Source organism: Borostomias antarcticus (genome assembly GCF_949987555.1).
Source record: "Borostomias antarcticus genome assembly, chromosome: 23".
Classification (NCBI taxonomy): Eukaryota; Metazoa; Chordata; class Actinopteri; order Stomiiformes; family Stomiidae; genus Borostomias; species Borostomias antarcticus.
In genome coordinates, this window is record NC_140256.1 from 12874591 (window position 1) to 12899775 (window position 25185).

The 25185-nt window shown below is 44.7% G+C and overlaps 1 protein-coding gene across 2 annotated transcripts in view; it reads left to right on the plus strand.

Annotated features, from left to right (window-relative positions):
• Positions 1-25185, plus strand: part of atosb (atos homolog b) — an 86542-nt gene that overhangs the window by 50846 nt on the left and 10511 nt on the right. For both annotated transcript variants that reach the window (XM_084457356.1, XM_084457357.1), the window contains exons 3-7: positions 779-968; positions 1249-1366; positions 1669-3003; positions 4907-4965; positions 5147-5246. In XM_084457356.1, coding sequence (XP_084313482.1) covers positions 1849-3003; positions 4907-4965; positions 5147-5246 — 1314 coding nt within the window. In that variant the 5' untranslated portion in view covers positions 779-968; positions 1249-1366; positions 1669-1848. The remainder of the gene's footprint in view (positions 1-778; positions 969-1248; positions 1367-1668; positions 3004-4906; positions 4966-5146; positions 5247-25185) is intronic.

Sequence of the window (25185 nt, forward strand, 5' to 3'; positions counted from 1 at the left end):
CATGTCAACCGAAAAAGGGTTTCATATTTCAGTTGACATAGTGCCCATGTTGACCTTTTGGAAGCAGCCATTTTGTCGAGTCTGGCGATTTTCTTGGGTGATTTTCTTGGACAAGCATCTTCAACCCCTAGCTCTATGGCCCAGTACAAAAGAGCTGTTGTCATGGCGGCTGGTGGTTGTCATGGCAGCTGCTGTCCCAGGTTCCGGGCCAAGTGGGTTGAGATTTGTCCCATTGTGCCTGACCTGCTCCTGTTTGGTTTAGTTTGGGATGTCTTTTAATGGTCCAACTGAAATTATCTATGCTTCTTTAACTCCCTATTCTCCCTTGCCCATTGTACTTTCTTCATGCATCTTCAAGTATCTTTAAGGAGGTGTTTTCGAGGAAAAAAAGAACAGAAAAGTGACAGTGTCACTATGTAAAGACTACTTTGCTTTCAAATACTCTAAAGGATCAGTTGATTCAACACATTGGGGGGAGAGGACAATAACAACCAACCCAAACGAAGAATAATAATAATATAAACACATTGATGGATTGATTACTTTATTGACTTCTCTTGTGGTTTTTCTCTGGAAGCCTCTAATGGACTGGTATATCGAGTGGTTAACAGTGTCTGCTGAATACTCCCATGCCAAGGCTTCCTGGAATCATTGATAGGGTGGATAGTGAATCGATATGTTGATTGACGTGTGTGTGTGTGTGTGTGTGTGTGTGTGTGTGTGTGTGTGTCTGTCTGTCTGTCTGTCTGTCTGTCTGTGTCTGTCTCTCTATCTCCAGGGGTTTCTCTGTGGAATGCCTGTGTCATGATGCGGCCACTGAGTCACACCCCACGCCCAGGTGACGAGGGAGGGCGTGTCCGACTGTCAGCCAATCACAGGGGGAGCTTTAGAAGAAACACTTCCTGTCTCTGTTCCTCAGTACTTCCTCTTCTCAGGACCCTCCCACCTCACTGACGTTCCGCCCCTTGGTAAGACCGCTACACTCTCAGGAGTATGAGTTTCACTAGTTCAAATCTGTAATGTTAGCAGTTAGCAATTTAGCTGTTTGATTCCCATTTAAGGAACCGCCACATTACTCACAATGGTCCTTTTGAATGATTTAATTCCATTGTCAAGCAAGTTGACCCATTACTCAGTGACATAAAAAATGAGTCCTTTTCGGTCATAAACATCACCTGTCAATGTCAATACAGTACATATTAGACATCTCTAAAATGCTAATGCAAATTTCCATACATTTCTCCCCAGGTGGTAGTCCCTGTATCTCCTCTACTTCCTGCTCCTACCCTGCCTCTTCCTGTCTGCCCATCTGGGGATGCTGGTACCATCTTGGGGTGGTTGCCATGGGGATGAACAGATTCCTGTGGTAAGAACTTTTTGGCACAATCTCCAGATGTTGTGCCAGGGGTGGAGTGGGCAGGAGGGCAGAATCGGACAAGGATGGGCACAGAGGTGAGATACCTGTGGGCAAAGTGGACCAAAATTTTGAAACGGATTCGTACTGAATATATGGGCTAAACGACCATTTTTGCTTGATTTCACTGGTTTACGCATTGTTGTTGTGTTTATTTGTATGTTGTTCATATCTTTCTACTTTTGTACATTTTATGTCTCTTTATAATAGTACTGCTGTACTGTGTAATAACTTCTCATCTTTGCTGGTTTCAGGTGCTGTGCGGCTGGACTTCCTGATTCACACCGTGTGATGACATCTCAGCAGGGACTATAGGACTTCCTGTTCCTGTGGGACATCTCTTCTCCTCCTAATTGCACTTTGTAGAACTCCCATTCGCTACTTGACCTCATTGCACAAAGTCGCTGAGACACTCACTTCAATCAGTAGGAGCCATGCGGCACATTCATGTGGAGCTGGCGCGTAAGGAGGCTCCTGTGGAGCTTCCAGCCCAGGAGGGGGACCTTCCTCCTCCCACGGCCCCAACACCAATCCTGGATCCTGGGGTGAGACCGGGGATCCCCAGGCCCTTTGGCCAGGAGGAGATCCGGCTCCAGAAGGTCTACCAGCTCTCCATCTTCTCCCAGCTGGGGGGCTTCTCTGCAGCCACAGACACCCCCATGGAGGCCCAGACTCGGCCAGTCAGGGTGGGGGTGAAGAGAGGGCTGGATGAGCCCCAGTTGACTCCCAAGCACCCCCACCTGGCAGGGAACTCTCCTGACAGGGATGGCCTGGAGGGAGTGGTGCTGTGTGGGCCGGGGCCGCCCATCGGGGGACCAGGGGGGCTGGGCTCCATCTTCTCCTGCACACTTGTGGATCACAGAGAGTCTGAGGGCGGCCTCTCGCCCAGGTCTCCGCCTCTTTCTCCCAGCCACACCCCCGCCCGGCGCCCTGCCCAGCACAACCACGACCGGCCCGTCCCTGATGTATGGGCGCCGCTCTCGCCCAAAGCGCCTCCCATGTGTGACCCCTGCAGCCAGCCGTGCGACCAGGGACCCTCCGTGGGGCCCTTGCCCTGGATTGAGCCTCCTCCCGGGGTGCACGCGCCGGCCTGCACCACGGGCAGCCCTGGAGGTGAGGGCTGCAGTAGCGTCTCCTCAGCGGGACAGCCCACCTCTTGCACTGACGGGGGCTCATACGGGTCCCTTCAGCCCCCCAGCCCTTCCAGCCCCCCAGGAACGTTCTCCCCCCTCCCAACGGAGCTCCAGGAGCCGGAGGAAGCCACCGAGTGGGGGGCCGGGCTGGAGGAGTCACCGCCAGAGCGGAGCGCCACCCAGGCTGCCTCCTGCTCCACCAATGGGCTGGCCTCCTGGGAAAAGACCCCTGGGAGCAACGGGCTCCGCTCGGGCCCCTGCCCCGCCAAGAAGAAGCTGCTGTCACCCAGTGACACGGGGGAGTCGTGCTCGGAGGACGAGGGGCCGTCCACTTCCAAGAGGAGCCGATTGGCTCTGCTGGCACCGGGGCTGGGCCTGGCTTCCTGTCGCAGCACCGACTCCAAGGCCGCGCCATTTTGGAACCACCTGCTGCTTTCGGCGCGGGACCGCCCTAAGGTGAGCACAATCACACATGGTTGCACACTTTCTAACACCGTTCCACGCTAAAACACAGTGGAGGCATACAATTCAATTCACTTCACTTAATTTGTGCAGTGGACACATAAGACAGATACAACAGTGACAGACAGTCATAGCACAGTGATTGGATAGTCATTGTGTACAGCCATATAGAATAGAATACATACCTACTACACATAAAAAAATATAAACTATAAAAATATAAATATAACACTGAGGATGAAAAAGCTAAGGATAAAAAATACATTGCTATGGGCAATGATAATGACCATCACAATAATAGTGTTGTAGAGCTATAGTGCTGGTGCGTGCGTGCGTGCGTGCGTGTGTGTGTGGGGGGGATTCCCTACTCATTATCCCAGAGTGCTGGAACACACTGAGTGGCTCCAGAATGAAGTCCATTGAGGGGGCTTCCATTGTCTCCCCCAACCCACACATGTGGCACGTTGTTCCACTGCACACTCTACAACCCCCCCCCCCCCCCCGCGCTCTGGCATGGCACGTTCCAGTTTCCAGAAAGAGTGGAGGCAACGGGCAGCAGGGTTGCCTTTGGTGAAAAAAGAGGCTTACATGCCTACTTCCCCCCCCATAGGTTCATACACAAGAGTGAGCACAGCGACCCGGGAGAGCAGCATAGCACAGAGGGAGGTGAAGGTAGAGAAAAGAGAGATTGCGTGATTAAGAGGGAGTGAAGGAAGTGAGGTCCTGACAGAAAGAAAAAAGGTTAAGAAAAGACTGTGAAGAAGGCAGGACAGTGAGAAACTGACAGAGAGAGAGAGAGATTCTAACATGTCCACCATGGTTGAGAGTGAGTGCGGCGAAACTAAGCCGAGCTGACAGATAGCCCCGTGCTCTGTAGAGGGGCTAGTTAGCAAAGGGTCAGCTGGTGACTGGCTAACTAGTGAAGCGTTAGCCCATGAGAGAAGACTAGACTGGGTACCTTCTACTATGAGCAGCAGCCTGGATATGGGGAATGTGTGTGTGTATGAGACAGTGTCCGGGACTCAGTACCCTGTAAGTAGAGAGTAGAGATGCGCACGCGCACACACACACACACACACACATACTGCATGGTCATTTGTGCGTGGTTCAGCAGGGTAGACTGTTATTGCTGTTGTCTTGTGCATTTTATTTGACAAATCTAAGTGCATTGTGTAGTGTATCAGAGTATTTCTCAGTTATATGTGACCTGCTCTCACAGATTCAGTCACTTTGACCCGAAAACACAATGTTAGCTTTGCAATGATACCAATATTATCTTTCTACTCCAAATAAGACCAGAGCTATGCCCTAATACATATCGGAGGCCACAAAATCATGTTTTGTAGAAAAAACGCATTCAAAGTTTTCAGTTAATTTTGAGACATTTATTCAATGATTTTGTTATTCACACAACTATTAACACAATATCAAACATGGTAACATTGAATCCTTTGCCAGGCGGGCGTGCCCATTATAGGTGTTTACGTACAGACATATGCATGTGCACATTCCCCTGCACATTCACACGTGCATTCACGCACATGTGCATACACATGCGTATACATAGCCATGTATAGCCATGTCTAAGCGTATACTGTACATGGATGTGTATTTGTTATACTTAGTTACTACGTCAGCCATATAAAAAACATCTCTTGTTTCTGTGCTTCAAAATTATATTTCCCAGTCGAAATTATAAATAATTCCTACAGATAATGAAAGCTTTGTTTTATTATAATATGTTAAAAACCCCAAATGGACAGAAATCAATGTATAGACATTAAAATGCATGCCTATGCAAATTAGCCATTGTGACTTGCGACTGAGTCTGTTAGAGCACATCACATATGTATCACAATCTATTGCACATGATGTTTAAGATGTGTTGTGATTTCAGAGTGCATCCGACTGCACTAGAGCAGGGAGGAGGCTGAAGAGTGGGATGCGATTGAAAAGGTATATTTGCTGCACTTGGAAATTACCCATAATTTGCCATTTTGAGCAATTGTCAAATGCCCAGCATGTAATAGTGACCTACAGTAATTCCCTCTATGTGTGTGTGTGTGTGTGTGTGTGTGTGTGTGTGTGTGTGTGTGTGTGTGTGTGTGTGTGTGTGTGTGTGTGTGTGTGTTTCCAGTCGTCAGCTGCGTAGTGGGCGGCGTACGGACACCTGCCGCTCTTCTCGTTCAGATTGGCCCTCTTCCTCCATCAGCCGATCTCTGCTGGGCAACTTTGAGGTATAGTCGCACGCACAGATACACAAACACACACACACACACTGTCCTTTACCCAGGCTAAATACAAAACGTCGGGGCCCATATTCACAAAACAACTTATTGATGAGAATCTCTAAGACACTCCTAAGTGGCAAAATTATCAGACATTTGTAAGAATTCCTGTGTAGGAGCTTTCCTAAAAGTGATTCTTAAAGTCTTTTTAGTGGTTAAGAACAGTCCTAAAGTAGGAAGAAGTCAGGAGTGCTGGAGAGGACTTTTAAGATGCTGGGAATTTTCTTAGTCAGTCAATTTTCTTAGTAAAACAGCAGCAGATCAGAACAAATGGAATAGCTGAAGAGATATAGACTAGAACGGGACGGAATTATGTACGTTGTAGGTTTAGTAGGCTACAGGACTCACCAACACAACACAGTCATGTAATCATGCCTGAAATGAAAATAAGGGCAACCCTGCATTTTCTGGCCACATGACTAAGCATTTTGGTTGCTGAACTCCCCCCTATAATATTTAACATTCCTGTTTATCATACTCATGCACAGTTTGCTGAACCTACCTGTATACATAACCCATCACAACATGGTTGTGCAATAAGTTACACTCAAATAACCATTTAATAGATGCTTCAGTCATTTACGTGCGAGCCCTAGACCAGTGGTTCTCAAACTTTTTCCAATAATGTGCCCCTTAAAAAAAATAAAAAATAGAAATCAGCCAAGTACCCCCTGACCAGCGCAAAGCATTTTTGGTAGAAAAAAAATCCTTTAAAGATGTACAATACAGTGTCTGATTTAAAGAACAGCCTTGTAATTGAAAAACACTTTAATTGTACATTTCAAATGTTTGAAATTTAACATTTGACAAAGTCAGTTTTAAATTTTTATGCTGCGTTTTGGTCCAGCATCTAGCCCAATTCAACAGCAGCTGGAAGTAACAGGTCTTCGGCTTCAGTATGGTGTATAGCTTTTTAGCTTTTGCTACAAGCAAAGACAACGCATGAAGACTTGGGTGTTTTAGCTGATGTTGTGGAGACTATTTAATATAAAATGTGGTCTATCAAACGTACACTTAAAATGTACATTTAGATGTTTTTATTGAGCTTATTATAGTATGTATATGTTTTTAAGTAACATTTTTAGTTTCAACATGTTCAAGTTTCATGAACCCCCTGCAATACTCCAATATTTGAGAGCCACTGCCCTAGAATGCACATTATACCATAGTTTCTCACAATCCTCTGTGCCTCATTGTACTGGAAATGCCCCTTTGGTATTTTGGACGATCTCATCCCAATAATTAGGGCCCGAGCACTGGCGGTGCGAGGCCCTATTGAAACTCGAAGGATTATTAGGGCCCGAGCACTGGCGGTGCGAGGCCCTATTGAAACTCGAAGGATTATTATTATTCTTCTCCTTCTCCTTCTTCTCCTTCTCCTTCTCCTTCTCCTTTACTCCAAACAAATGCCTTTTATGCGGCCTGAACATCGATGAAAACGGATGAAACTTTGCAGATACGTCAGTCCCGGTGAAAAATTTGATAATTCATGGGTGACGGAAATGGGCGTGGCAAAACGGCTCAAGAGCGCCCCCTGGAAAGTTTAAAATGGCGAGCCCCACCTTTCAGTTTGATGTAGGCTAACGAAATTCGGTGGGCATATGTATTTCATCGAGCCACACTTAAATGTCTCTTGGAGCTATACCCAACATGCAACAGGAAGTCCGCCATTTTGCTCTTAATGTGCCATTTTGTCCTTGTTTTGACCATTTCCATGCCTCGTACTTCGACGAACTCCTCCTACAGATTTCATCCGATCAACTTCATATCGGGTCAGCTTCATCTTAAGACCTTTGTGATCAAAAGTTATCAAAAAAATTGAGTTTTCACCAAACACCCTTGCCGTGGCGCCCTGCCAAAGTTTGACATTTCGCCATAAAACACGAAGTCCTCATAACTCCTCCATACATTATCCAATTTGTCCGATATATCTCACGCTTCATTACAGTTCTGTCCTGAACACATCTATGTGTCAGTATTGCGTCATACTTATAGCGCCACCTATTGGTGAAACAGGAAGTCCTCATAACTCCTCCATACATTATCCAATTTGTCCGATATATCTCACGCTTCATGACGGTTCTGTCCTGAACACATCTGTGTCAGTATTGCGTCATACTTATAGCGCCACCTATTGGTGAAACAGGAAGTCCTCATAACTCCTCCATACATTATCCAATTTGTCCGATATATCTCACGCTTCATGACGGTTCTGTCCTGAACACATCTATGTGTCAGTATTGCGTCATACTTATAGCGCCACCTATTGGTGAAACAGGAAGTCCTCATAACTCCTCCATACATTATCCAATTTGTCCGATATATCTCACGCTTCATGACGGTTCTGACCTGAACACATCTATGTGTCAGTATTGCGTCATACTTATAGCGCCACCTATTGGTGAAACAGGAAGTCCTCATAACTCCTCCATACATTATCCAATTTGTCCGATATATCTCACGCTTCATGACGGTTCTGTCCTGAACACATCTATGTGTCAGTATTGCGTCATACTTATAGCGCCACCTATTGGTGAAACAGGAAGTCCTCATAACTCCTCCATACATTATCCAATTTGTCCGATATATCTCACGCTTCATGACGGTTCTGTCCTGAACACATCTATGTGTCAGTATTGCGTCATACTTATAGCGCCACCTATTGGTGAAACAGGAAGTCCTCATAACTCCTGCATACATTATCCAATTTGTCCGATATATCTCACGCTTCATGACGGTTCTGTCCTGAACACATCTATGTGTCAGTATTGCGTCATACTTATAGCGCCACCTATTGGTGAAACAGGAAGTCCTCATAACTCCTACATACATTATCCAATTTGTCCGATATATCTCACGCTTCATGACGGTTCTGTCGTGAACACATCTATGTGTCAGTATTGCGTCATACTTATAGCGCCACCTATTGGTGAAACAGGAAGTCCTCATAACTCCTGCATACATCATCCGATTTGCACCAAATTGCTGATGCTTCATGAAGGTGACATTCTGAACACATCTAAGCGTCGGTATTGAGTCACACTTACAGCGCCACCTACTGGTGAAACAGGAAGTACTCATAACTCCTACATATGTTATCCCATTTACTCCTAATTGCTCAGGGTTGATGAAGGTCACATCCTGAACACATCTGTAGGTCAGTATTGAGTCATACTTATAGCGCCGCCTACAGGTCAAGCAGGAAGTCCTCATAACTTCTACATACGTTATCCCATTTACTCCAAATTGCTCAGGGTTGTTGAAGGTCGCATCCTGAACACATCTGTGCGTGAGCATTGGGTCATACTAATAGCGCCACCTACTGCTTACAGGAAGTCATCATAACTCCTACATACATTGTCTGATTTACACAACATTTCTCACGCTTCAAGGTACTGTCCTGAACACATCTATGTGTTGGTATTGAGTCACGCTTAGAGCGCCACCTACTGGTGACAGGAAGTTTCTCTCAGTACTGGACACCGAAATAGCACAGCCTTTAACGGCGCCGCACCCCGACATGCGTGGGGTGCGAGGGCCCGCTCAATGCTGCTCGCAGCCCTAGTTATTATTCTTCTCCTTCTTCTCCTTCTTCTCCTTCTTCTCCTTTACTCCAAACAAATGCCTTTTAGGCGGCCTGAACATCGATGAAAACGGATGAAACTTTGCAGATACGTCAGTCCCGGTGAAAAATTTGATAATTCATGGGTGACGGAAATGGGCATGGCAAAACGGCTCAAGAGCGCCCCCTGGAAAGTTTAAAATGGCGAGCCCCACCTTTCAGTTTGATGTAGGCTAACGAAATTCGGTGGGCATATGTATTTCATCGAGCCACACTTAAATGTCTCTTGGAGCTATACCCAACATGCAACAGGAAGTCCGCCATTTTGCTCTTAATGTGCCATTTTGTCCTTGTTTTGACCATTTCCATGCCTCGTACTTCGACGAACTCCTCCTACAGATTTCATCCGATCAACTTCATATCGGGTCAGCTTCATCTTAAGACCTTTGTGATCAAAAGTTATCAAAAAAAATGAGTTTTCACCAAACACCCTTGCCGTGGCGCCCTGCCAAAGTTTGACATTTCGCCATAAAACACGAAGTCCTCATAACTCCTCCATACATTATCCAATTTGTCCGATATATCTCACGCTTCATGACGGTTCTGTCCTGAACACATCTATGTGTCAGTATTGCGTCATACTTATAGCGCCACCTATTGGTGAAACAGGAAGTTCTCATAACTCCTCCATACATTATCCAATTTGTCCGATATATCTCACGCTTCATGACGGTTCTGTCCCGAACACATCTATGTGTCAGTATTGCGTCATACTTATAGCGCCACCTATTGGTGAAACAGGAAGTCCTCATAACTCCTCCATACATTATCCAATTTGTCCGATATATCTCACGCTTCATGACGGTTCTGTCCTGAACACATCTATGTGTCAGTATTGCGTCATACTTATAGCGCCACCTATTGGTGAAACAGGAAGTCCTCATAACTCCTCCATACATTATCCAATTTGTCCGATATATCTCACGCTTCATGACGGTTCTGTCCTGAACACATCTATGTGTCAGGATTGCGTCATACTTATAGCGCCACCTATTGGTGAAACAGGAAGTCCTCATAACTCCTCCATACATTATCCAATTTGTCCGATATATCTCACGCTTCATGACGGTTCTGTCCTGAACACATCTATGTGTCAGTATTGCGTCATACTTACAGCGCCACCTATTGGTGAAACAGGAAGTCCTCATAACTCCTCCATACATTATCCAATTTGTCCGATATATCTCACGCTTCATGACGGTTCTGTCCTGAACACATCTATGTGTCAGTATTGCGTCATACTTATAGCGCCACCTATTGGTGAAACAGGAAGTCCCCATAACTCCTCCATACATTATCCGATTTGTCCGATATATCTCACGCTTCATGACGGTTCTGTCCTGAACACATCTATGTGTCAGTATTGCGTCATACTTATAGCGCCACCTATTGGTGAAACAGGAAGTCCTCATAACTCCTACATACATTATCCAATTCGTCCGATATATCTCACGCTTCATGACGGTTCTGTCCTGAACACATCTGTGTCAGTATTGCATCATACTTATAGCGCCACCTATTGGTGAAACAGGAAGTCCTCATAACTCCTACATACATTATCCAATTCGTCCGATATATCTCACGCTTCATGACGGTTCTGTCCTGAACACATCTGTGTCAGTATTGCATCATACTTATAGCGCCACCTATTGGTGAAACAGGAAGTCCTCATAACTCCTACATACATTATCCAATTCGTCCGATATATCTCACGCTTCATGACGGTTCTGTCCTGAACACATCTATGTGTCAGTATTGCATCATACTTATAGCGCCACCTATTGGTGAAACAGGAAGTCCTCATAACTCCTCCATACATTATCCGATTCGTCCGATATATCTCACGCTTCATGACGGTTCTGTCCTGAACACATCTATGTGTCAGTATTGCGTCATACTTATAGCGCCACCTATTGGTGAAACAGGAAGTCCTCATAACTCCTCCATACATTATCCAATTTGTCCAATATATCTCACGCTTCATGACGGTTCGATCCTGAACAGATCTATGTGTCCGTATTGTGTCATACTTATAGCGCCACCTATTGGTGAAACAGGAAGTCCTCATAACTCCTGCATACATCTTCCGATTTGCACCAAATTGCTAACGCTTCATGAAGGTCACCTTCTGAACAGATCTATGCATGGATATTGAGTCACACTTACAGGGCCACCTACTGGTGAAACAGGAAGTACTCATAACTCCTACATACGTTATCTGATTTACAACAAATTGCTCAGGGTTGATGAAGGTCACGTCCTGAACACATCTGTAGGTCAGTATTGAGTCCTACTTATAGCGCCGCCTACAGGTCAAGCAGGAAGTCATCATAACTCCTACATACATTGTCCAATTTGCTCAACATTTCTCACGCTTCATCAAGGTACCGTCCTGAACACATCTATGCATCGGTATTGAGTCACGCTTAGAGCGCCACCTACTGGTGACATGAAGTTTCTCTCAGTACTGGACACCGAAATAGCACAGCCTTTAACGGCGCCACACCCCGACTCGCGTGGGGTGCGAGGGCCCGCTCAATGCTGCTCGCAGCCCTAGTTATTTTTGCTTTTCGATGATAAGCTCATGCCACATTTTCATCTAATCACAGCTTTTCTCTCATCCACCAGCTGTGCCAGAAACAGGCATTGCTCCTGAATCCAGTTTGGTTTTCTTCTTTTTTTTCAGGGTCCATAATTTTCACATTTTGTCCACTCTTGTTCTTTGGGGTGTGAGGGATAGATTTAATTGGTTTCAATTGTTACAGGAGATGTCCAAGTAGTCCAGAGTTTTGGACATGGAGCCTCATTTACGACTATACCATCATTTTTGAAGTCCAACTATCATTTAACCCATTTGTTTGTTCAGACCTAATGGCTCTCTCTGTAAATCGGGAGGTGTAGCAATGTGTAACTAGCCAGTTGTGTCTTCACAGCAGAAGAGTGGACTATTCTCTTCAACACAGCAACTATCAACACAACAATTTCCAATGGCCAGGTTCGAAAGGGATGTGTCTGGCTTTGATGAGGAGTTTAGTTAATTTGTTGATCATTGTTTCGAGTGTTTATACAGTAAGTGAGTTATCTTAGCCATTTCGATTGTGCTAGCATTAGCATGCCGCTAACGCCAGTACGTGTGCAGTGTATTTCAAAAGCATCAATCTTCGTATGTAACAGAACTTCAAGGAGGCCACAAACGTCTAATCATCACTTTATTGAGCATGCCTACACAGGGCCGAATCTCTAGGCAAATACTACTTTCTCATACGAGGCGCCGAGCTTATATCTGGCTTCAGGCCAGGAATCACATGACAAACAAATTTGCATACAAGTAATGTTCATTAACACAGATATAGTCACAAACAGTTCAACTGATATTCTGACTGGTCAATGTGTCAGCTGGTCTTTGCATCAGCTGAGCTCTTGTTTGGACACGGGGCTTCCTGGGATCACATTACAACTGTAGGCTACTCACTCTAGAGGTGACCGTTTGGCTATCTTATTGACACAGGGACAAAGGAATGCTGACTCAGGACAGGACATCTGTTGTAACTGACCTGTTAAGGGGAGACACCCCAGGTGAATAGGAAAAAAGAAATCCTTAATAGGTATCACCATCAAACTCCCCCAGTTTGTTAGGTACATTAAGGAGCATCTTTTTTGTATTACAAGTTTTCTGAAATCTTATGGATTAATATGCAAATATTAGTCATAGGCATTATATGCGCTAAATATACGCTAATTTGCATAATTTCGGGACATCCATTTTTTTAATTGGTTCAAGCCAGATTCAAAATTCTTGTTTCATTTTGTTCACATATCCCTATTCAAAACGTTGGCCAAGGGGGATTTTTTATATCTCTTTTCTTCACTTCAGAAATCAGAAAATACTGCCAACAGTCATAAAAAGACCAATTTTCGCCATGTTTTAGGGATAAACTCTTATATAAATCAGGCTATGAATGAAATTTAAAAAATCCCCCTTGGCCAAACCCTTCAGAATATGGATTGGAACAAAACTGGAAAGTTAGGTGTATGTAGGTGCTACTCAAGTGGTGGTTTTGATGTCCCAAAGATGAGAAATAACTCATTTTGAGAAAACGGGCTTTGAAAATTTGTATTGTAAAAAACCATACATTTGCATTGTAAACCAATATTTACAAACACAATATCCAATCACATCATTAGTAACAACATTACACAACATCTGAAAACACATAGAAACTGAAAACTGAATAACACAGCATGTCTTGGATTCAAAATAGTCCAGGAGTAGACATTTTGTATAGAGAAGCAAGACCTGTTTAGTTGGAAGCCCACTCACCACGTCAAGGTACAGCCCACGAGTGGGGTGTTAGTAAGACGAGACTAGAGACGAGACAATGTTAGTAGGGAAGAGAACATTCCCTTTTAAAAAGCTTGTATTATTTTGTTAAACAGATCATGGACAAAGATAGACACATTTGACGAGGACATGCATGAGAAAACAGATTGTCTAACCTTTTGGTTTTTTTTAAGCGTTTTACATGGAGAAAACATGAATGAATGAATGAATGAACATGAAGAGTAAGCTGATTCATAAATACACAGGACAAGATGTGGTAAACAATGCAGGGTAAAAACCAATAGAAGCTAAATATAGATTGCCAAACAAACAAGTGATATAACCATCGTCAAAAGCAACACCATAGGAGACATCAAGCTACGCCGTCATAGGTCTACAGAGTCACTCCTCAGATGGCACCACACTAGCTATCCACAAAACTGTTCTAGGCAGCTAGTTTGTAGAACCCACTCAGCTGGAGTTCACAAAACTGTTCTAAGCAGCTGGGGCCTCATTTATAAACGTTGCGTAAGTACAAAAGCGTGCGTAACCCATGCTGAGCAACTTTCTACGCAACTTTCGGTATTTATTAAAAAACAAGCTGAGCGATAAGTTGGCGGAAGGTGTGCGTAACTCTACGCACACTTCGACCCTCCTTTAACTACGATAAGCACGTTTCTGGAGAAAGGGGAAAACGCGACTCCGATGGCAGAGGGATGAAACTCGGGAAAGTCTGCGAAACACATGACATATTGAATAATAAATACATTGGTCGCTGCAAGAAACCCTCCAATGTGTCACACAGTTTAAACGGAATCAATCGCCACCGTAGCCTAATCACGAAATAATGTCGGCATTGCTTTGGATGTGTCTGTGAATTTACCCATTTGTGTCATAATATAATGTTATGTTGTAGGCCTATTCATTTATAGGCTATCCCGAGAAGCATCACGGGCAGTAGCCTATGAATAAAAGCCACATTACGTTGATAACACAACACGACACGAGCCTATAGCTTATCATAGTAATGATTCCGTATGTCGTTAGCCTACAACTATAAGGCCTATACCGCACCAAACAAATGTTGCATTCGGCGTTGAAGTATATTTATTCAGTTAATCATTTATTTAGTTAATTATTCGTATGTTTAATTATCCACCTATTCATTCGTTAATGTATTTATGTATTTATAGCCTATATTTGATTAGGCTTTTATGTAAACCCGAATGACCACTGAGGCAAGCCGCAATTACAATGATGTTGAGCGGTGAATGGAAATGTCCTACTTGAGGCAACTGTAGGCTACATTAGGTTATATTGTACATCATCATATATCCTCATATTGTCTTATGATTGTCATGTAGCAGGCATACGAGGAATGTGGGCCTAAAAACGCATGTCATCCCAATGCTCACATGCCGCTTTGGTAGAATTAGCTGTGCGCAAAACAGCGCATAGGTGATGCGTCTCCAAGTTGTAAGAGCACAAGGGAGCAAGTTAGATTATTAATTTGAATGACGAATCGTCATGTGTGTAGCTATAATTACGCTTTATAGAATCACATGAAACTCATCCATGGACCCCATATTTTTACAAGACCTCGATACAGGCACTGATATAGCTGGATTATAGTAGGCCATGACGCACTGGGCCTTGGATATGCCGGTACTTGGCACAGATGTTCTAATATGTGCTTGGCTATCCCGCAACATCCATTAGAACACGCAGCTTCTATATGCCTACAGAATGTTTTGAGAAAGTATGTGAAATGCATGATATCCCGGAAAATACACAAATTGGCTGCTGCAAAGAACCCTCAGATCTGTCGTACAGTTAAATTGGGGATACTTGCCTTAAGTAGTCACTATAGGCCTACATGTTTGCATTGTTATGGATGTCATTGTAAATTGACCCGTTTATACGTTGATAAGTTAGGCATTTTATTCATGGGCCACCCTGTGAAGCATTAGATTACGTGCAATATAGATCCAAACCCCATTACCCATGTAACAACACTATAGGCTTATAATGATTATCAGTTTGGATATAAGCAGCCACCTATATAAGGCCTACCGCACTAAACGAATGCCAATATAGCCTGCATGATAGATAATTCATTATCTAACAGACCACTCAGGCCTAACAGGTGCTCTTATCAGTCGTGCACATGTGAAATCATCGTTCCGAAAAGATACTTTTGCGGCGTCTCTACCTCGTTGACCAATACCTCCACCTCGCATCGGTAAAATGTATCTTTCTCTTTCTGCCTTTTGCACTCGGCTCCATTGTCGTTGCATATGTATAGGCGTATCACTGACCATTTATAGGCAATTGTGGGCGTTAATTGGGGTGTGATCAGAACGCGCGTTCACGTGCGCCAAGTTAAGTGTTGATTGTGATTTATAAAGGGCAGCTGGCGTAGGCGTGCCTGAGTGAACATGGGTTGTGATACGCAGCGTTTTATAAATCGGAGATTTTTTGTGCGTATATTTTAGTAATCACTTAGCTAAGCTAACTTAGTTACGTGGATTCTACGCAATGTTTATAAATGAGGCCCCTGGTCTGTAGAACCCACTCAGCTGCAGCCCACAAAACTGTCCTAAAACCACAATATGTTCCTGGTGCGCATGGGGTTGTCATCAGTGAAACAGACTACCCCATATTGCCGCCTTCATGTTGTCCACTGAACGCTGGTTATTGAGAATTATTGTAATAATTCTCAATAACTGTAATAATTTTGTAACATTTTGCATTTATTGGCAGTCAGCTTACCTACCTCTGGGTCCACATCTGCATATGCCTGCCTAATCTGCTCTCTGCTTCTGTGCAAGGACTCCAGACCTCTCTCTATTTCAGCAACTGAAATTAAAACAGTTTATTTGGTCAGTTTATGGATGCATGTAGAAATGCCACAGGTAGAGAGAGGGAGACTACTGTGCATATGTATAGGCTTCTGATATTGGCTAGAGAGAGAGAGAGAGAGAGAGAGAGAGGGAACACGTTTCAATAGCCTACCTGTCACCCTCTTGTCATGTTTCTGATACATTTTCAGATGAAGCCCTGGGATCCAACACTTACTAATCTTTTGGAGAGCTGCATACCCCAACCCTAACTCGTACGCTAAGAGGACCATCCTCACATTGACATCAAATGCAACATCATTCCTAGTTGTATCATGAAGCCGAGTCGATGTGTAGACACTTTTGCGATAGCCATTTCTCACAAAGACTGCACTCTAAGAGCAAAGTACTACAGAACCCACTATTCTGAGGATCTATGTTAATTTTAAGAACAGTCCCTGCACAATTAGGACAAATCAACCCAGTTATCAGCTCATTCAAACGCGCCGCATCTCTCTGCTGCTCACTGGACATGCTAACGCTAGCCTCATCTCCCTGCTGCTCACTGGACATGCTAGCACCGGCTAATGACAACTTGCGCGAATAGGCACTTTATATCTCATAAATGTAAACCTTTCCATTTAGTTTCTCTTGTTTTCTGTTCAACCTTGCTGGCAAACATTTTTGCCCCCTCTTTGGACACGGGGCTTCCTGGGATCACATTACAACTGTAGGCTACTCACTCTAGAGGTGACTGTTTGGCTATCTTGTTGGCACAGGGACAAAGGAATGCTGACTCAGGACAGAACATCTGTTGTAACTGACCTGTTAAACTACTAACAGCCCTCTCTCATAATAACACAGTTCCTACTAAAGTGAAGTTTATTCATTATTCTTAATAAAATGATTACTACATGCGAGTAATACAAATGTATTGATGTAATACAGTATAATACAGTATAAAAATATACTATACGTGAAAGTGTTCTCCATCCAAGTTTTCCTCTAGTGCCATTACACGCTGTACTTCACTCTGCCTGCACCCCGCCCCTCACCCCGGGGGTGGATCAATGACCACCAATGACAACCCTGTCACCTGAACATGTGAACCAATAGCAAGCCGCGAATAGCGCACACTTCCTGACTAAGAAGACTGTAAGCACATCCCATTGAGAGGGCTGGAAAGCATAAGACCCCTCATTCTAGCCAGCAAAGATGAGGGCATATGACAAAGGAGACACAGGAACACTAGTGAGTCAAGAAGATCAAAAGAAGCCTGTTGATTGGACATCAGCCATTTTACACATCCTGTAAATGCCCAGTCAATTGGTCACACCCAGGACACACTGTATTGATGTCTACAGATGACCCAGTAACCCTCCCCCACACAAGTGTCATGGTATAGACCACAGTGTGGGACTGAAAGGGTGTGGGATTATGCCATGTTGTGAACGGCAGGAGACTCACCATTTTGTTTTGTGTAGCCAGACTGAGGGACACAGTTTTTTTTAGATTCTGATTCTGTTCAAAACAGTCTTGTACGGAGCAGAAAAGAAAAAAAAACAAAGCTGTAGTATTTTAATTCATGTTCGCAAATGTCTTAAAAACCAATATGCTGCACAAGTAGAGAGTGTGTTTTCAGCTGGACTTGCTCTTTCAGTGGAGGAGGTACAGAGGAAGCAGAGATAGCAAAGGGAGTTGAGGGAGGGAGAGGGTGGGGTGGGAAGCCGGGGTATTTAATATGGAAAAAAGACCATGTATATTTAAAAGATTAAACTCTGCGACTGGCGAGTAATACCTGTGTCTTCAAGTGAATGTTATGAATGGTATCTGAACCCATTCCTGGATAAAGATTAAGACTATTCCTAAAGTTAAAAAAAAAAAGAAATAAATCAATAAATAAAAACTTAAGTGGAGATTCTCCATTGAAAAGACCCCTAGGCGTGTATAGAAAACTAACCCGACATGAGGCGCTTCCAGGATATGATTGGCTAACCCATTGTACGTCATATGAAATGGCAGGCGTGGCCGAGAATACAGACATGTGACATGGGAAAAAGGCGGCAATTTCTTGGAGACAAAGGGACAAAGGGACGAAGGATGGTTATTCTGGTGTAGACAGATTTCTAGGTGTGTGGACCTCCCGGAGGTCAAATATAAAATCCAAACAAAGTGTAAACATTCAGCTATGCTATACATGTGGAAAGGACATAATCTATTCTTGTCCACTAGGTGGCGCAGAGTAAAAAGGAACTTTATTGTGAAATATTTAACAAAAATTAGATTTTCTTTCCACATGCAAATCACGCACCAAAACTCCCTTGTTTCAGAAATTTGACAGGAAACAAGGTAAAAAATATGACATGATTACTAGTCTAAAAGTGGACAACCATTCACCAAAAACCTTGATTTAAAGTTTGACAGAAACAAGGTAAAAAAAATGACATGGTTACCAAAAGGGCAAAAAACCTCTTGGTCAATTTAGAGGAAAAACCCAAAGAAATAACTCTTCAAATTCATTTATCAACTCATGTTTCAACCATTGCAACTCTTCTAAACAAATATGATATTTTTTCAAGATAATTTCAAAGTTCATTCACTCCTGTTGTGAACAATCGAATGTCATTTCCTCTTCTGGATCGTAGCTTCCATGTTTGCGTCTCTGAATGTCCAATATAGGTTCCAGTGTGAGTGTTTATGTGGTGCAGTCATTGCTGTTGAGCTTGTTCACGTTGTCATAACAACGACCACGAGAAGGAGGTGACCGGCAAGGTCACTCTCCGATTGCTCATCAGAGGAGAGGACAATGTGGCGGTGACCGGCAAGGTCACTCTCCGATTGCTCATCAGAGGAGAGGACAGTGTGGCGGCCCACTGCTTTGCTCTTGAGATCTCTGGTTCGGCTGCATGGACCGTCCTCTCAGCTACTTTTGACAGCTATTCCACACAGGCCTGAATGCCATGGTCCTGATTGTTCCATCTTTGACGGGTAGGTTCACCCCGCTACTTCTACTTCTCTTCCATGTCTTCTGGCCTCTTCTTCTCAGGCTGCTCGTCTGCTCCTTGGTCTGGGACGCAACGGCTCTCATGGACCCACAAAGTTCTCTCAGCTACTCTGGCAGCCGTCTGTGTGGTGAGTTGAATCTGGTACTGCCCCAGGTCGCGGATCAGGACCCAATGGCCTGGTTGGAGATGATGCAAGAAGCCCTCTCTGGCGTCCGGAATGGTCGCCTTCCCTTAGTGGGGATTTCATACGGGGAGCAGAGTCTTGCAGGTCGGCAATGTCTTTGAGAGACATGGGAGGAGAGACCTGTGAATCCACATATGACAGAGACAGCATAGACAAAACAGGAGAGCAAGAGGAGAGTCCTCTGGTCTGGTGTGGTCTCCCTGTTCCCCTCTTTGGTCAGGAACGGTTATCAGCAGTCTGTTGAAGATACTCAGAAACATCGTTAAGTGCAAGTCACATTCTATCATCTCCTCTTCCTGGCAGGAGATGATCCTGCTTTGGGGAACATGGTGTTAGTCATAGTCAGGAAAACTTAAACAGGGTGTCTGTTCAAGTGTCGTTAGAGCCAGTCAGGCTCGTCAGTCTATGTAGTTTGTCAGTGGGGACCTAGCTTTTGTCCATTTACCGAATCGGACAGTAGCAGGGATCTAGGCTCTGCAGTAGCCTACAGTGACATCAGGGGCAGTGTAAGAATTACTTTAACATGCCCAGTCCCCAGTCGTGATCAAGGCAATTGGATTTTGCTCTTAGAATTTCTCTCGCCATTTTATGAAATAAAAAATAAAATAAAAACATTCTTGTCTCAACAAAACAACACCCCCTAAGGGTGAAAACGAAAATTCCCTGAAGTCAGGATAAAACAGAGATGGGAAAAAAAAAATGCATTACTCAAATAAAATAACACTAAAATGAACTCGCTTCATTTACAATTAACAAAATATCAATTATCTAAAACTTCCCTCTTCTGCATTTGAGGACAGAGTATTGGGCACGCTTCGGACAAAATGGTCTCTTCCCTATGTCATACTTATCTGTTGTCACGGTGAGTCGGTGACATGGCGTTGGCCCTGCATCCCACGAACCACAGGTGTCGCCCATCTGTAGGGAAGCAGGCCGGTAACCTCCATCTCCACCTCCGATCCTGTGCCCTTCTCCTGGTTCGGCATTCACCCGTCACAACAGTTGTCTGTAAAAACACTCAGAAAAACACTCAGACCCGATGAATGTGCCTCAAACTATAAACATCAGATATTTAACATAAACATTAAAAAATATATAATTGGGTTGTTAGGCGATGCTGTATGCAGATGAAGGTATTTGACAAATATGAACAACCTGCTCTTCATCCTCCAAGCTGTACTATCTGACGGTCCCTCAGCTAGACTGTCTATTCCTGGCCTAGTCATGACTGTTGTGGGTTGTTCACTCCAGGAGGTGGCGCCGAATCCCAGGTTGCAGGATTCTTCTTCTCATTTTGCCTGCGGTAACTGTGACACCGTTCAATCCAGTGGCCATACTGACCACAATGGAAGCATGAATCGTCTCTGTCTTCACTTCGATTATACCTTTTCCCTCGCCTAACCCTACCAGAACGCTTCCTATTGTTTGATTGTGTGGTTCCACCTCGCACCAGCAGTTTGATTGTCCAGCTGTCGTAACTGAGCAGCTTGCAATTTGGCTGCACGCGCTCTCGCCTCTTGCAAATCACGTTGTTGAATGTGATCACGGAGACGTTCCGCATAGCGGAAATGGTCAACAACTTCCGCGAGAGACAAAGAAGGTCGGACAACGAAGAAAGAGTGTTATTCATTAGCTGTTGTTTCAAGATCTTTTTGTAGTCAGCATTCGCTTTGTCCATGCCACTGTGTGTGGCGAAGGCTGATTCTAACCGTTCCCAAAATTTCTCGAACTGTTCATCGGATTTTTGTTTACAATAAGTGATACGGTCCCAATCCATGTTCTTAGGGAATCGAGTTTTGATTCTGTTCAACAGCGCAGCGTTTTGGCCAGTAAAATCGTTATGAGAAAAAGGCAACGTAATGTCAAACGTATCTTTCACATCCCCCCATTTTAACCCAAGCAGTTGTCTCATGATCATGGCGATTTCCTCTGCGTGAGGCTCATACATTTGAACTAAACTGTTAAAAAGATTCTCGAACTCGTTCATGTCTTTGGTTGGATCGGGCAAGGTTTTAGCTACATCACGCAGTTCATCAGAACGCCACGGTCTATAAACCCTAATCTCTGGAGTCCAGGCCGCGTAACCAGCTGCATCATTTATTTGAGAAGGGCGAGGAACAGGATTTGGGCAGCGTATCAGTGGGGCTTGTATTTGCGGTCCCTCCAGACTATCTCTAGCCATTTGCAGTTGTTCCAAATTAAACTTAGCCTCAGATATAGCTCTAGCCAATTCTTCCTTCCTGATCTGTTCTTGTTTGGTGTAATATCTCGTAGAAAGGGGCGCGCTTAATTCGTATTGTGGAGGCGCCTGCATGGGCGGGGAAGAAGGATCGGTTGGCGCAGAGGCAATACTGGGAGGGGATACGGCAGAGAGAGAAGGGACGTGGCTAATAATGGCGGGAGCATGAAAAGGGGAAAGAACAACAGCCTGGTTGGGTGGTGTGAGCACGGGGCAAAGAGTTGAGGGGGACAGATCTAATCTTAAATCAGAGTTATTCTGCTGGGGAAATGGCGGAGAGACCGTCTGCTGAACCTCCTTATCTTTCCTTCCTGACCTAAAAAACCCCTCTCGTGCTACTCTCTCCCAAATCTTAAAAGCAGACCAGTCTATAGAATTAACAGGCTTTTCCCTTAACCTAGACATCTCAAACACCTCTAGCTGAGCCCGAATCTTAGCAAAAATTGAACACTAAGTGTCAGATGGGGATGTAAGAAATCGAAAATGCTTTAGCGCATAACGAAATCTGCCAACAAACGCTCGCAGAATAATGCTTCAGCGCAACAATCTCATCAGGGCTAGACAAACTGACGATATCAAGCGGCAAGCTAGCAGTAGAATCCCTAATGAACACGACGCAGCCTAAAACCCCAAAACAGCAATGAAAGGAAACCTTATAGTTAACTCACGGCGGGAAAGAATACAATTTTGAAAGAAACAAAGACACATTAAACCGCTAAGTAACTCACCCAGCAACTGGTCCTTTGTTCTCCCTCTGGCTCGATGGTGGATCACGGGAGAGCGGAGTGGTGTTTTCTGCGTCTCCCAGACGACCAGCTAGCCTACTGGAAATCTAGCAGTTACGATTTAACAATGTACAAAATGTGAACAATACCTACCTGGATAAAAGCGTGCTTAACAAACAATACAAGGCAAGAGCCGAAGCTCAAAAATGCAATCAAAAATACCACTGAGCCGGCGAAATAGCGCTAGACAAACACAAAGACAACACAACCCCGTTCGGGGACAAAAACAGACACTCCGGAGATTAGCTGGTCATCGCACCCACTGCGAACTTCAACCCCTTTGGGAATCGCACTATCTGCGAACTTCAATTAGGCCTATTTGGAAATCGCACTCCCTGCGAACTTCAACAGGTTCCCTTCTGTGCTAATTCTGGAACATCGAACTAAAACAACCCAAAACGTTATCCTAGAAGTGCACTCTCACTTCTTAACTACAGCCAAGCCGACAAACAATCTAAACTGTAGTCTACATCAACTGTAAGGGAGCGAGTCCCAAACCCAAAATTACACCTCTTCTGAAGAGAACCCCGGTAGCCTAAACAAGGACGAAGTCAGAGAACAATGCAATATCACCAATCCTAAACTGCCACTGTTAAAAACAATGCCTTAGATCGCCACCACCTTCCCCGGGGAGTTTGTTTTCAACAATATGCCAGACCAACAACACAATCCGAAACGAAAACAAGGCAAATACAACTCAAAACCATGAGAGGGTTCGTTCAAACGTACCTGTGAGTTCGGAAGCCAGTGGAAGAACTGAGGAAACTAGAAAATTGCATTTCCTGCAGAAAATGCGTGTGAATGCTGAGCAGCTGAACGGAATAGCAAAAGCATTGCTGAAAATGCATGAATGTGAAAAATCTGAAATGTCAAATGCATCACACCTGAACGGCTGAAAATCCTGAAAGCTGAAAAGCCTGGAAGCTGAAAAACCTTGAAGATTATTTGAACTGTGAAACTGGCAGAATTGGAAGCTGAAGTGCATTACATAAAGCAGCTAAGAACTTAAATACATTGCTACAGAAGCTGGAAGATAAACTGTTACACTGTAATGATGGAATGTATAGCTAAAAATATTGGAAGCTGAAGAACCTGGAAGCTTAGCTGAAATATGAAACTGGGAGAGTTGGAATCTGAACTGCATTGCCTAAAAAAGCTTGTTTAGTCTGACGCGTTAGTTCCCAAGCTTGTTTGATAACTATTCGATGCAGTCTGCCAGGCTAGTGCCTGTCGCCGTCATGAATGAGACGGCCCCAGTTTATAGACTGCCCCAGCTTTTGTTAGCTTTTAACTTCAAATTAACGTTTTTGTGTTTTGGGGCCAACTCTTAAAATAATATAATACAGCATGCATAGCTAGCGAGAGATATGCCCCCGCATCATTTTACAACCTGTATTGTTCGACTTTGCAACTGCTTGCTTGCTAGCTAGCTTAGCTAGCCTAACGTTGGGTGTATGAAGCTGGATAGTGGCCAATTGCACCACCCTCATCCCACGATGGAGGCTATCAACTGGGCTTGGGACTTTGCCTCTCATCGCTAACTGGCAACTGTCCCGGTTGAGCTAATGGTAGGTAACGTTAGCTAGCTCAAACTTAGTTTTTTATTAGGCTATTATAAGCCTATCCAACCAATGTTATGTAGTTGTAGGCCTACTGCTGTATGGGTGGGGTTGGTATTTGCAGAGGGCTACAAACACAGCGTGACACATGAGCACAGTTTTCTATGCAATATAAAGGCTACTGAAAAATAAATTGACTCCAACAATAATCTGATTCAGTTAACACTTTATTTTTGAATAAGTGTCTCTTGTGGCTTAGAATAAAGGTCTGCAAGTGCAATGTGAAAATATCGACTATTCTAGTAGGCTAGAGTTTGTTCATGTTGCACATTAAAATTCAGGTATTGCTTAGCCTATATTCACATTTAGTTTCCTCAATGGGTCAAGACAATATACAATGTAAACATTTACTCGGTACAATAAATATCACAGCCAAGAATAGTACTACTATAGTAATACTTTTAAACTTTTAGCTCACTCAGGGTCTTAGTTGTGGTGTCTGTGGCGTCGATAGTGGCGTGGTGACGAGACTCCGCCCCCTCGGGTCAGAGCCAGTTGTGGACAGTGTAGGCCGCACCGGGCTACCCACCTGCCTTCACCAGTGAAGACCGTGTGTCTCTAGCCACCTCAGAGGCTGTGTTGTGAGGTCCGAGGCGTGGTAGTGGCGTGGTGGCGAGACTCCGCACCCTCGGGTCAGAGCCAGTCGGGGGCAGTGCACTGAAATCCGGGCAATCTCCCTGCACCCACCAGTGAAGACTCTGTGTCTGTAGCTTACTCAGGGTCTTAGTTGTGGTGTCTGTGGCGTGGAGAGTGGCGTGCTGGCGAGACTCCGCCCCCTCGGGTCAGAGCCGGTCGTGGACAGTGTAGGCCGCACAGGGTTACCCACCTGCCTTCACCAGTGAAGATCGTGTGTCTCTAGCCCAATCAAGGGCTGAGTCGTGAGGTCTGTGGCGTAGTAGTGGCGTGATGGCGAGACTCCGCCCCTTCGAGTCAGAGCAGGTCGTGGGCAGTGCAGCGACGTCCGGGCAATCTCCCTGCACCCACCAGTGAAGACTGTGTGTCTGTAGCTCACTCAGGATCTTAGTTGTGGTGTCTGTGGTGTGGATAGTGGCGTGGTGGTGAGACTCCGCCCCCTCGGGTCAGAGCCGGTCGTGGACAGTGTAGGCCGCACCGGGCTACCCACCTGCCTTCACCAGTGAAGACCATGTGTCTCTAGCCGCCTCAGAGGCTGTGTTGTGAGGTCCGTGGCGTGGATAGTGGCGTGATGGCGAGACTCCGCCCCCTCCGGTCAGAGCAGGTTGGGGGCAATGCACTGACGTCCGGGCAATGTCCC